General features: G+C 44.0%; 1 protein-coding gene across 1 annotated transcript; it reads right to left on the minus strand.

The window, feature by feature from the left end:
• Positions 1–776: 776 nt before the first annotated feature.
• WFDC5 (WAP four-disulfide core domain 5) lies at positions 777–4,152 on the minus strand. The gene is made up of 4 exons (XM_043884430.1): positions 3,972–4,152; positions 1,977–2,117; positions 1,744–1,884; positions 777–1,372 (listed from the first exon to the last, which is right to left on the minus strand). The coding sequence occupies exons 1-3, from the start codon at positions 4,054–4,056 to the stop codon at positions 1,745–1,747; spliced, it is 366 nt and encodes a 121-aa protein (XP_043740365.1). The 5' UTR covers positions 4,057–4,152; the 3' UTR covers positions 777–1,372; position 1,744.
• Positions 4,153–12,576: the final 8,424 nt, after the last annotated feature.

Raw genomic sequence — 12,576 nt, forward strand, 5'->3', positions numbered from 1 at the left:
CCTGGTCTCCCTAGCAACTTGAAGAAATATGAAATTAATCACCTCATAATTTCTGTGGATCAGAAATCTGGGCATGGCATGGCTGGATTCTCTACTCAGCGTCTTACTAGGTTGAAGTTAAGGTGTCAGCCAGGGTGGTGGTTCTCATCTGGGGTTTGGGGTTCTCTTCCAGCTCACAGAGTGTTGGCAGAATTCATTTCCCTCTGGTTGTAGGATGGACCTCCCTCTTTTCCTGCTTGCTGTCTGCTGGGGATCACTCTCTAGAATGTCCGTTGGGATGGCTGTGTGTGTTTGTGTGTGTGTGTGTGTGTGTGTCTGTGTGCGCGCACGCTAAGTCACTTCAGTAGTGTCTGACTCTTTGCTATCCTATAGGCTGTAGCCCACCAGGCTCCCCTCTCCATGGGATTCTGCAGGCAAGAATGCTGGGGTGGGTTGCCATTTTCCTTCTCCAGGGCCTCTTCCGGACCCAGGGATCGAACCCTAATCTCTTACATCTCCTGGATTGGCAGACAGGTTCTTTACCACTAGTGCCACTTGGGATGGCTGTCATTCCCTTAACACCCCCACTCATTAAGCTCTGGCCATGGACCAGGCCCACAAGAAATAGAGGCCAGTGACTTATTATCCAATGGTAGAGTAAGACCCACCCATAAATAATGACATCTCAACTGTTCAGAGAACATTTCCCCAAATGTGGAGCAATTTGAAATGATCTTAGCGTGAGTCTGGATGCAACATCGTACACCAGTGACTCTTGCATTGAGAAAGTTCTTTTCAATCCTGAGTATACCAGCAAGAATATCCCAGATTAGAGGTCTGTGTCTTTAACGTCTCTTTAACCCTCGTTAATCATCCTTTATCACAACAGAGACAGAGAGCAGGCTTCAGGCTCACAGTTCTGGGAGGTGGCAGTATCTAGCCAGAATCTAATATTATTATTTCATATCATTTAATCAGACATGATTTACTTACATGGAACTTCATTGCTTTAGTTGCATCTGCTTTTACACTTATATTCTGTTTGTGAGAAGTGACCCTGTTTATCCCATTTAAAGTAGTGATATCCAGTTTCTCTTTTCAAGTAAATTTATTTTTATACAAAAGTGAGTCCCTTGGAAGAAAAACATTAGGTCAATAGGAGTACAGGCAATACACAAAATATCATGATGCTATTTTGCAGGTATGGCGAACATTGTGAACAGATTGACGTTTGGAAAATTCTTCTAGAACAGAGTTTATTAAGGTTGGAATTTCCACTGGCAGGGCAGCTTCTCTCTGGGTTGCTGGGTCCCAGACCCCACCCATCTTCATATCTTCCTGCAGAGAACCCCATCCCATGGTTCAGAGTTATGGATCCTAAGCCAGAATTAGCCTGAGGAGAGACAAGGAACAGGTTAACCCCCTTTCCATGATAAAGCTCTGGGCTCTGGGTCTGATTCCCCCATCCAGACCCCATCAGCCCAGCCAGGAGGGCAGGACTCCCCACCCTCCTTCACAGGGGCAAACTGAAGCTCAGAGCGTTAGGGCCGTGGTCCAGGTGATACAAGTTCAACAAGAGGACAGGGACACCCGGTTCCTCTGTGATCCTAGGAGGACCCTTCCCACCCCATCCACTTCTCCAGGGCTGGCCACAGGAGGCCCAGGCTTCTGGGGAGTTTCCTGTTCAGCTGGCTGAACTCGAGGGATCTCTTAGGGCTGGGACTCAGAGAGGGGAGGAGCTGGCCCGAGCACACACAGCCCTACCTCAGACAGGGTTTCTGCAGTCCCGGCCGCAGGCACCCAGGCAGCACCGCTTGCGGCCCTGGCAGTCAGAGTCCTTGGAGCAGAGGTGCTGCGCGGGGCTCAGGCATCGCAGACGGTCCTCGGGGCATCTGCCCATCTTAACTGCAACACAGGGACCGGGGGAGTCCTGCCGGTGCACCGGCCCTGGGGCTTGGGGTCTGGCTGGAGTCAGCACGGTGGAGGGGGACCCTTACCTGAGACCTTCCGCACGCACTGGAGGAAGCACGCTTGGCGACAGCACTTCATCCCTGAGGGACACTGGCTGTCGTGCAGACACTGGTCAGGCACCGAGAGGAGGCAGGGCCCGTCATCCGGTGGGCAGCCCCCAGACTTCTCTGTAAGAGAACTCCCCAGATTTTGCCGCTGGAGGCAGTTCAGAATTCAGTATAAGCACTGTCCTGGGGATTGCGCCATCTAAATTCTCCACTCCATACTTCTTTGCCCATCGTTTGCAATTTTTTTAAAATTTTGGAATGGGCTTGCTTGTTTTTTATTTATTTTTTTACTGACATCTAAAGTGAAATGTAATATATCAGTTTCAGGTGTGCAACGTGATGATTTATTTTTGTATGTTCTGCAGAATGATCACCACAGTGTCTTGTTAACGTCGGTCACCATACATAGTTATAATTTTTTTTCTTGTGATGAGAACTTTTAAGATCAATTCTTTCAGCTACATCCAAATGTGAATTGTAGCATTATTAACTGCAGTCACCAGGCTGTACATTATATCTTTGTGACTTATTTTATATCTGGAAGTGTGTACATTTTGACCCCCTTCACCCATTTCACTCCCACCCCTGCACCCTACTTTTGGCAACAACCACCAACTGTTTTCTGTATCTATGAGCTTGATTTTTTTAGATGATACCATACAGTATTTATCTTTCTGTCTGATTTATTTCATTTAGCATAATGCCCTCAAGGTCCATCCATGCTGTTGTAAATGGCCGGCAAGGCTTTTTTTGTTGCTGTTGTTTTAGTTTGGTTTGTACTCCAAGCCTGTTTTCTGTGAAATGGGAAGCTACACTGCATCCTCTCAGGGTTGATTTGAGACTCAGATGACATAAAAGGCAGAGGGAAAAAAACAATTTTAAATTCAAAATCTCCACCTGGGCAACTAGACCGTGCCTGATCTGGCCTCAGCCCATCTCTCTGGTGTCTTCTTCTACCGTGTTTCCACTTTGCGGCTTCTTATCAGCTCCAAGCTGCTTCTCTTTGCAGGCCCTGTTTTTTGCCCCGTGTATTACTCTCAAGTTTGCATCTGCCTTCCATCACCTTCTCTCCAAATCAGGCTCCCCACTCACAGACATATACACAGAGACACAGTCATATACACACACCAGTGTGGTCAGAGTGTTACAGGCCCAGAAGGGATGGAGGTGGAGGCATCGCCTGGGTGGGGAGGCACATTTCTGGCTATCTCTGCAGCCCCAGCCTCTCCCCACTGTTGACAGGTCAGACTCAGCCTTTTAAAGGAGGCGGAGGAGAAGAGAGGTAGGGTAGGTAGAGCTTCCTTCTGAGAGATGCCCAATCCAAGAGACCACGCCCCCTACTCAGCTCCGGAGTCCCTTTCACAGATTGGGCTGGGAGACAGAGAAGCCTGGAGAAGGACACAAACAAGATGGGCAGGGGGCCAGACCAGACCTGTTTGGCCACAGAGGATGACAGAAAAGATCATCTCCCTGCTGTGCAGACCCACAGGTCCAGACACCCCCATGGAGACACCAAAGAGCGGGGACCAACCGTCCCCTCCAACCCTCCGCAGAGGCACAGGAAGACACCAGTTCTCACATGGACACCCATGCAGGCTCAGACACACATGTGTGCGGTCGTCCCTAGGGATACATGGGCAGACTCAGATCACACCAACACTCAGGCACAAAGCTACACCTATAACTAGAGGGAGATGCATGTGTGTGAACACAGTCCTACAGTCAGATGTGTAGAGAGGCAAGCACCAGAAAACTGGCAAGAAGACATTTACAGCTGCACACGCAAGCAGGCTGACAGGCATGAAGATGTACAGACAAGAGGCAAGCTGCTGGAAGTACTAAGAAGCAGGCGCACACACACACACACACACACACACTTACACTTCATTGCCTGCCTTCCCCCAAACTCTTATTCTTGCCTAAAAGGTAGAAACCACCTCTGTCCCTGGAGCAGAGGAACCTACCCATACTCACCTCCCTTCCTCCTGCCCAAGGCAGCAGGTAACTGGCTCCCCAAACTCAGGAGGGCCACCAGGAGGAGGAGGCTCTGGGCCCTCATGTTTCTGTTGCTGACACCTGATAAGGTAGAATCCAGAGGCCCCCAGATTAACACCTACTAACCTGGGGGAGGCTAGAGTAACTGAGTTGAGGGAGGAAGGAGAGGGGATAAACAGAGTGGTATGTGTCTGCCTCATCCTGGCCCCACCCCCTGCCCAAGAGCCACTGTGCAAGGGTGCTTGTGCAAGAATGGATGATGGCTGAGGACCCGCCCTGGGTGTCCGGGGCTGGAATCCGGTTCTACCTGTATCTCCTACTTGGGTTGTGATTTGGACAAGCCTTGTTCGTGTTTGGACCTCAGTTTTTCTCATTTGTATGAAAGATAGAGTTATTGAGTCAGGGGGTCCCTTTCCTGGGTCTCTAACATCTTGAAGACCCAGCCATGGCTTATGTGGAGGATAGAAGTCGGCTTTGAATGTCCAGGAAGGGTTTGCAGAGATCTGGACACTTGAAAAGGGAAGCTTTCGCGTTAGGGTCAGTGCTCTCTGCTGGAGATGGCTGGCCCAGGCTGGCACGGTGAGTGGGGCCAGCCCTGGTCTCTCCTCTAGGGCTCCAGTGGATGAGAGAGAGAGACCACTCTGCCTTTGGTAAGATCACCTCCAGTGGCATCTGGTAGAACTGCCCTCTGTCTGGAGCTGGCTGAGCTATCAGAGGTGGACAGAGCGAGGCTTTAGATTTGGCTGTGGTGGCTAGTCACAGAGGATGAAGGTGGCCTCTGGGACCCCTTCCCTGGCCCTAAGGGATCCTGAGCAAAAGGTCATCTCAGCCAACTCTCACCCCCCACCCCCCACCTAGATTTCACATCATCCGGCTCCTGTGTTTGGTGGAAGAGAGGCAAGTGGCTCTCAGAGTCCTAAGGGGCCCCAGGTGGAAACGCACTAAATCTGAGTAACTCACCAGGATGGGAGGAGATCAGGGACATCCTCCCCGCCCTCCTGTCTGAAAGATGAGGGAACAGTTGCCTGTAGCTGGGAGGGGGCTGGCTCAAGGACACAGTTAATTCTTAACTAGGCTGGGACGTCTTCTCCATGGGAACATCGCTTCTCCATGATCCCCATCCTGTTCTCGGAAGTGAAGCAATCCCTCCTCTGACCCTGAGAAAGGAAGAGAGATTTCCAGTCCAAGACAACCCTCAGTCAGGAAGTGCTTGTGGGGGTTTAACCTCATGCTGTCTTCTAAGTTCTCAGGAAAAGAGCGGCCCTGTAGTTCATGATCTGATGTGACTTTGGGAATTCTGGCATCCCCTTGGCAGCTTTCTTTAGAAGGAAAGCTTTATGAGGCTGATTTTTATTCCTGATTACAAACTACACAGACTACTTGGCTGTTGCTCACAAGCAAGTTCAATAAAAATCAAAACCCCAAACTGAAGCTCAGAGAAGGAGAGTTATTCTCCTGAGGTCACACAGCAAGTTCTGGGCAAAGCTGAGACTGACTTCCAGGCCATTGTTCTGGAAGTCACTCACAGTGTCTCCTCCCAGGAAGTTGAACTCCCTGGCACCTCCTTGGAACAGGACAGACCAGTGCATGGACAGCAGAGCCATGAGGTCATTGGGGTGTGTCTAGGAAAGTCCCCCTTCCACTGTAGGTTCCTGCCACCCCTTAAGTCTTCCCTACCCCCAAATTATTATTGTCTAGAGAAAGGCTGGCCTGGATGAAGCACAAGCTGGAATAAGATTGCCGGGAGAAATATCAATAACCTCAGATATGCAGATGACACCACTGTTATGGCAGAAAGCAATGAAGAACTAAAGAGGCTCTTGATGAAAGTGAAAGAGGAGAGTGAAAAAGTTGGCTTAAAGCTCAACATTCAGAAAACTAAGATCATGGCATCTGGTCCCAACACTTCGTGGCAGACGGGGAAACAGTGGCAGACTATTTTTCTGGGCTCTAAAATCACTGCAGATGGTGACTGCAGTCATGAAGTAAAAAGAGGCTTACTCCTTGGAAGGAAAGTTATGACCAACCTAGATAGCGTATTAAAAATCAGAGACATTACTTTGTCAACAGAGGTCCATCTAGTCAAGGCTATGGTTTTTCCAGTAGTCATGTATGGATGTGAGAGGTGGAATATAAAGAAAGTTGAGTGCCAAAGAATTGATGCTTTTGAACTGTGGTGTTGGAGAAGACTCTTGAGAGTCCCTTGGACTGCAAGGAGATCCAACCAGTCCATCCTAAAGGAGGTCAGTCCTGAGTGTTCATTGGAAGGACTGCTGTTGAAGCTGAAACTCCAATACTTTGGCCACCTGATGCGAAGAGCTGACTCATGTGAAAAGACCCTGATGCTGGGAAAGATTGGAGGAGGGAGGAGAAGGGGACGACAGAGGATGAGATGGTTGGATGGCATCACTGACTCAATGGACATGAGTTTGAGTAAACTCCGGGAGTTGGTGATGGACAGGGAGGCCTGGCGAGCTGCAGTCCATGGGTTTGCAAAGAGTCGGACATGACTGAGCGATTGAAGTGAACTGAACTGAGAGGATGGCTCATGCCACTAAGTTATTCTAACATTTCAGAGACTCAGAGCGTTTGGCTTATCATTTATTTTTCAAAAGAGACCACAGGAAGGAGGTAACTATGCCATCCAGGCAGATGGAGTGCCTGCCAGTGGAGCTGAATCTCAGACTCCAACAGAGAAGATGCGTAAAGAACAGGGACCTCCCAGTAAACTGTTGTAGCAACACTTTCTGATATTCCTGGGACATAACGAGGTGAGATGACAGGGTTAGCAGAGCTGAGGATCGGTGGTCCGGGTTGGAGCCTGCAGTGCAAGTGGGTGTGCCCAGTAGGGAGCTACCTGCAGGTGTGGGGAAGGGATTTTCAAATGTGCAAGACCCAGTGTGGAGACTTCATTTTCCTCCACTGTCTGTACTGGCTTCTGGGCATTAGATCAAATAGCAACGTCTTCCAGTCTTGACTATGTGACCATGTATAGGAGAGGAACCTTGTTGTCCCACCCTCCTAAGCTCTTGGTTGTGTTTTGAAACCTTGTAATTGTCCAAGCCGCCTTCTTTGTTCTTCGTGGCTTGAGGGTGTGCCAAGGCCCTCTCCAATGTGAGTATTTTCTTGCTTGCCCAATCTGTAGCACTGGCTCAACTCATTACTGGATTTCTTTCAATGGCTTTGTGTTGTAGCTGTCAAGTTTGTGTGAGCAGGGGTGGAGGTGAGTTGAGGAGCCTCCTGTGTCTCAGTCATGCACCAGAACTTCCTGTTTTCAGTTCTTTTACATATACATCTGGGAGTGGAATTGCTGAGTCATCTGGTGATTCTATGCTGACCTTTTGGAGGAACTGTCAGGCTGTTTTCCACAGAGTTTACACCATTTTACCTCTTACCCAGTATGTACAAGGGTTCCAATTTCTTCACCTCCTAGCCGATGCTTGTCATTTTCCATTAAATTTTTTTCTTATAATCACACTATTGGGTATGAAGTGGTATCTTGTGAATTTGATTTGCATCTGCCTAATGACTAATGATGTTGAGCATCTTTTCCTGGTGCTCACTGGCCACTTGTGTATCTTCAGAGAAATGTCTACGTTCTTTGCCCATTTTTAAGTTGGGGTATTCATTTTTTGAATGTGGAGTGATGAGAGATCTTAGTATAGTCTGAGTCACAGGCCCTTATCAGAGACCTGGTTTGTTGCTTCTTCTCAGCAGGATCTTCTCACTATCCTGATACGATCCTTTGATGCACAAGTTTTTAATTTTGTTGAACCTTATGTGTTTTAAATATTCTTTGACTTGAAGCTATTATACATAAACCAGTCCAGGGACTTTTTCTTTGAGCTACCTCTCTCCCTCATCCTCCTATCTGATGGAGGTTTTGCTATTTGTACCTTATCACAGAAGGTCATATTTACATACTATTTATTACTCTTTCATCAGACTTAATTCCACAATTAAAATGTTCAGTACTCAATAAAAATCATGTTGCTAATTTCCGCAAACATTTCTTGATTGAATAAATCTTGTCTCTTGGAAACTCCCCAGGAAAGTTCTCAGAAACAGTATTTCTTGAGTTCTTGCACATTTAGAAATATATTTAGGTCAAGGACAAATTAGTTGTACAAAAATCCTCAGTGCATATTTTCTTTCCTAGAGTGTCTAAGTTTTGCTTCACTATTTTCTGGCATTGAGCATTGCTATCTTACAACCTGATTTTTTAAGGTTTTGTTTCTTTTTTAGTTGGAGGGGAGAGTGTTGGCCTCCTGAAGGCTTCTATTTTTATCTTGAAAGACCACAATTTTTACTTTCATTCATCTTATGTTTACTATAATGTGAGCTTTTAATATGTAGACTCAAATCTTTTATTTCAGAAATATTTTCCTCAAACATTGTTTGAAACAATTTTTGTTTTTGACTTGGTTTTCTTCCTGGTAGGACTTGATTTTCGTGTCTGGTGGACCTTCATTGACTTTTTAATATTTAAGACTGTGTTTTTAAGCTACTTCTTTCTTTAGTTTTATTTTCTGTTATATGCTTTTCCTATGTTTCCCTTTTTCTTCCTTACTTTACTTAGTCCTTATTTATGAAATAGTTTTGTCCTTTTCTTCAATTCTCTTCTCTCCATCAGATTCTATTTCACATCTTCCTGTTACCTTGCTATCTCCTCTTTGAGTTTCTATATTTCTGTCTTATGATGGTTCCTGATACCTTTGGGCTTCCCTGGTGGCTAGATGGTAAAGAATCTGCCTTTAGTGTGGGAGACCTGGGTTCAATCCCTCGGTTGGGAAGGTCCCCTGGTGACGGAAACGCTGCCTACTCCAATGTTGTTGCCTGGAGAATTCCATGGGCAGAGAAGCCTGGTGGGCTACAATCCATGGGGTAGCGGATTGGACATGGCTGAGTGACTTTCACTTCTCCTCATACCTTTAATTTGCTTCACTAGTTTTAAAAATCTATTTTAGTTTATAAGTTTTTCTCAGCTTTGTGGTGACATTTTACCTGGGATTTTAAAACTTCTTTCAAATGCTTTTAAGGTTTGCTTCTCATTTCTGTTGTTTTAAAAAGGAGTCTCTTTATACAACTTATAAGATTTCCAAATTTCTTTCTTATTTTAAAATCAGAGTCAGGGACTATATTTTGAGAAGAGTATCTTATTTGAGTGGGAAGGGTTGGAAGTAATGTTTCTTAATGTAGCTCAAGGGCTCCCTCCTCTGTTGCAGTTTTCCTAATACATACGTGGACTTCTCTTTCTTAGGTACTTGTCTGAGAGAGGAGGGCTCCACCGTCAGCCCTGGCCACTTTGAGATATTACTCCAGCACTGCAAGGTAACTACTGCTCTCATAAATACCCTGCATTCTTCTCTATTGACTTCATTCATATCTCCCAGCTCTTGTGTCCTGCCTTGCTTATTCTCAGACCCACTCACTTCAGCTCCCACTCAAGTGGGCAAGCTTTGCCTTCTGAGAGGTGAATAGTTTCTAACTGGAAGTGTAAGTATGGGAGGGAGCTGGGGTATGGCAGGTACTGTGCAGTGTCTCCATCTGCATGCATTTCAGCTGCTCCCAGAATGCCTTCCTGCAGGGGTTGTAAATCAAATGCCTATCTTTTCCCAGACTCTTTCATATCCGGGATTTCACACGGGATTTTGGTTCTTACAATGAGATGTGCTCATACAATAGCTGAAATTCTTTTTCTGGTTGAACTACCTAGGTGATTTCTTTTGACGGCTTCTGATTGGTGCACTGTTTTCCTTTTACATTATGACATATTTTAAACATCCCTTTGTAACACTGACATTAATGATTACATGTATATATAATCATTTCTTTTGATGCAACTCTTAATTACTCTGTTTTCTCCACTCACGTGATTACTTGAGTGCTTTATTGTAACCTGTAATGAATTTTGGTGGTTCAGTGGTAAAGAATCTGCCTGCCAATGCAGGAGATGTGAGTTTGATCCCTGGGTCGGGAAGATCCCCTGGAGAAGGAAATGGCAATCCTCCCCAGTATTCTTGCCTGAGAAATCCCATGGACTGAGAAGCCTGCGGGGGGCTACAGTCCATGAGGTTGCAAAAGAGTTGGACACAACTTAGCCGACTAAACAACAACAAATTATGAATTTTAATTTTCTTTATTCGATATGTTCAGATCACAAGAGATTTTTGCTGTGATGAAATAAAATTCTTATTTCCTGGCAGGACAAGAAAAAACTAAACACAGAATTCTCTCTCTGCATCCGTTTGGGCCTCTACCCTCCCTCCCTAGTGTGTAGTGTGTACCTGCATTACATATTAAACAAACTTCCTCGAAGATAGTAGTGTCTGCTTAACCATAAAGATAACATTTTCCCCTTTCTTCTGACATTAGCAATACAATTTCTTCAAAGGATAGCATTCTTTCCCAACTCTGCAGGGGATCACGGACTTCCCGATCTCTTTATACGTGCTTACCTGCACTATGTGTCCTTGGTGAACTTTGTATAAAATATCAGGATGTCATTTTGATGTATGATCCTTTGTCTCAAAAATGTGTATGACTGTGCCTTCCACTTGTACCTGGCGGAACAGTTTCTCAGAGCTTTCTGAGAGTCTCTCTTCTGGGTTATAATCCTCAGTCTGGTTCAAATAAAATTCCCTTTCTTCTGAATTGTTAACTGAGCTTTCATCGACAACTATAACAAGAAAAAAAATTAGAAACTAATATGGATAAAGGCAGAGCTACTCATGCTTGTCCCCTTTCCACTCCCATCATCATCATGTAACCAGTATTCACAGCAGTGGCTATTCCTTCAAACCCTTTTCCTTTTTCACATGTAAGTATTTTCATATACAGGAATGTTCAACTGAAGTATTGTCAAAGCCCATATATTACTCTCCACCTTTTTTTTTCTGTTGGTAAGATTTCATAGACATCACTGGAAGACAGTAAACAGAGATCTAGTGATATTCATTTTTTTAGCAATATATTTATAATTGTAATAAAATTCCATGAGACAGGATGAGTATTTTGGTAAATCAACATTTATTTATTTTTCTTCTTCTATCCTACCTTCTTAACCTGAAACCTCCTTCAGCCACTTAGGGAATGTATATTAATATTATGATGTGCAGCCTTCTAAATATGACTATAGTGATATTTATTTACTATAGCCAAGTTAGAAACATACTCTCATCATGTGCAGTCATCTGTTTGAGGACTCTCTATTCTGTTTCATTTGCATATCTGTCTATGATTGTTGTAATACCACTTTATCATAATTATTACAGCTTTAAAATAAAGATTGATATCTCCTACATCAAGTCTTATTAAATTATTCTTCAAGAGTATTTTGGCTATCTTTTGCATTTTTTGTATGCATTTCAGAATTGCATTGCCAAGTTTCTCTTGGTTTACTTTTGTAAAAACTTTTCTGGGGGTTTGAGTGCATTTAGACTAAAAATCAATTTGAAGAGAATTGCCATACTTATCATATTGAGTCTTCCAATCCATGAACATGGTATACATACCTGATTTGGGAGTGTTAGAAAATGTCTCTCACTAAAGTTTTATACTTTTCTCTGTAGTAATTCTGCACAAAATTTATTACATATATTTATAAGCTTTTCATATTTTATATGATTATAAAATTATTAAAATTTCATTTGCTGATTTGTGTTGTTAATGCATATAGTACCATTGATTTTTGTACATTTCCTTTGTATGCATCTGTCATGATAAACTCTCATTGATTCTAACAATTATATGTAGATTTGTTTGGAATTTTATGAACACTGTTGATTTTTATATTCATGAACCTGTGTTCTATGAGTGAAATTTGCTAAAATTTCACTTTTTAGCAAATCTTTCTTTTTCATAGAATCCTTGTTGATAATTTTATTTTTAAACAACTTTATTGACATATAATTGGTATAAGTTCTTATTAAGCTCTGGTATCAAGATTATGTTTACTTCATAAAACATAAGAAACTGGGAATTGTTTTTTATTTTTATTTATGTTATATTAGAATTAGTTGTTCCTTGATTGCCTTGTAAGAGGTCTAATGAAGAGGTCTTATGAAGAGGTCTAATCCTGATGCTTTAATATGGTCAAATATTGTTGGCTGTTGTTTCCATTTTTGTAATGGTTACAGTATTATTCAGATTTTCTGCTTTTTCTTGTGTCAGTTTCAGTTTAGAAAATTATTTTTTTCTATGACTCATTTGTACCATTAAGATTTTTTTTGGCACACAAATTGAAAACAGATTAATGAACCAGTTTCACCAATCTAAGGATATCATGAAGCAGAAGTGCAGAAATCCAGAGCAAAAATAACCAAACAACAGTAGGTAATCTCTAGATAAGAGCAGAAAAGAGTGCCACCCCGACTTCCTGGTGGCTCAGACAGTAAAGCGTCTGTCTACAATATGGGAGACCTGGCTTCAATACCTGGGTCGGGAAGATCCCCTGGAGAAGGAAATGGCAGTCCACTCCAGTACTCTTGCCTGGAAAATCCTATGGACGGAAGAGCCTGGTGGGCTACAGTCCACGGGGTCACAAAGAGTCAGACACGATTGAGCGACTCCACCACCACCGCCA

Source organism: Cervus elaphus, chromosome 23 (assembly GCF_910594005.1).
Source record: "Cervus elaphus chromosome 23, mCerEla1.1, whole genome shotgun sequence".
In the NCBI taxonomy this organism is placed as follows: Eukaryota; Metazoa; Chordata; class Mammalia; order Artiodactyla; family Cervidae; genus Cervus; species Cervus elaphus.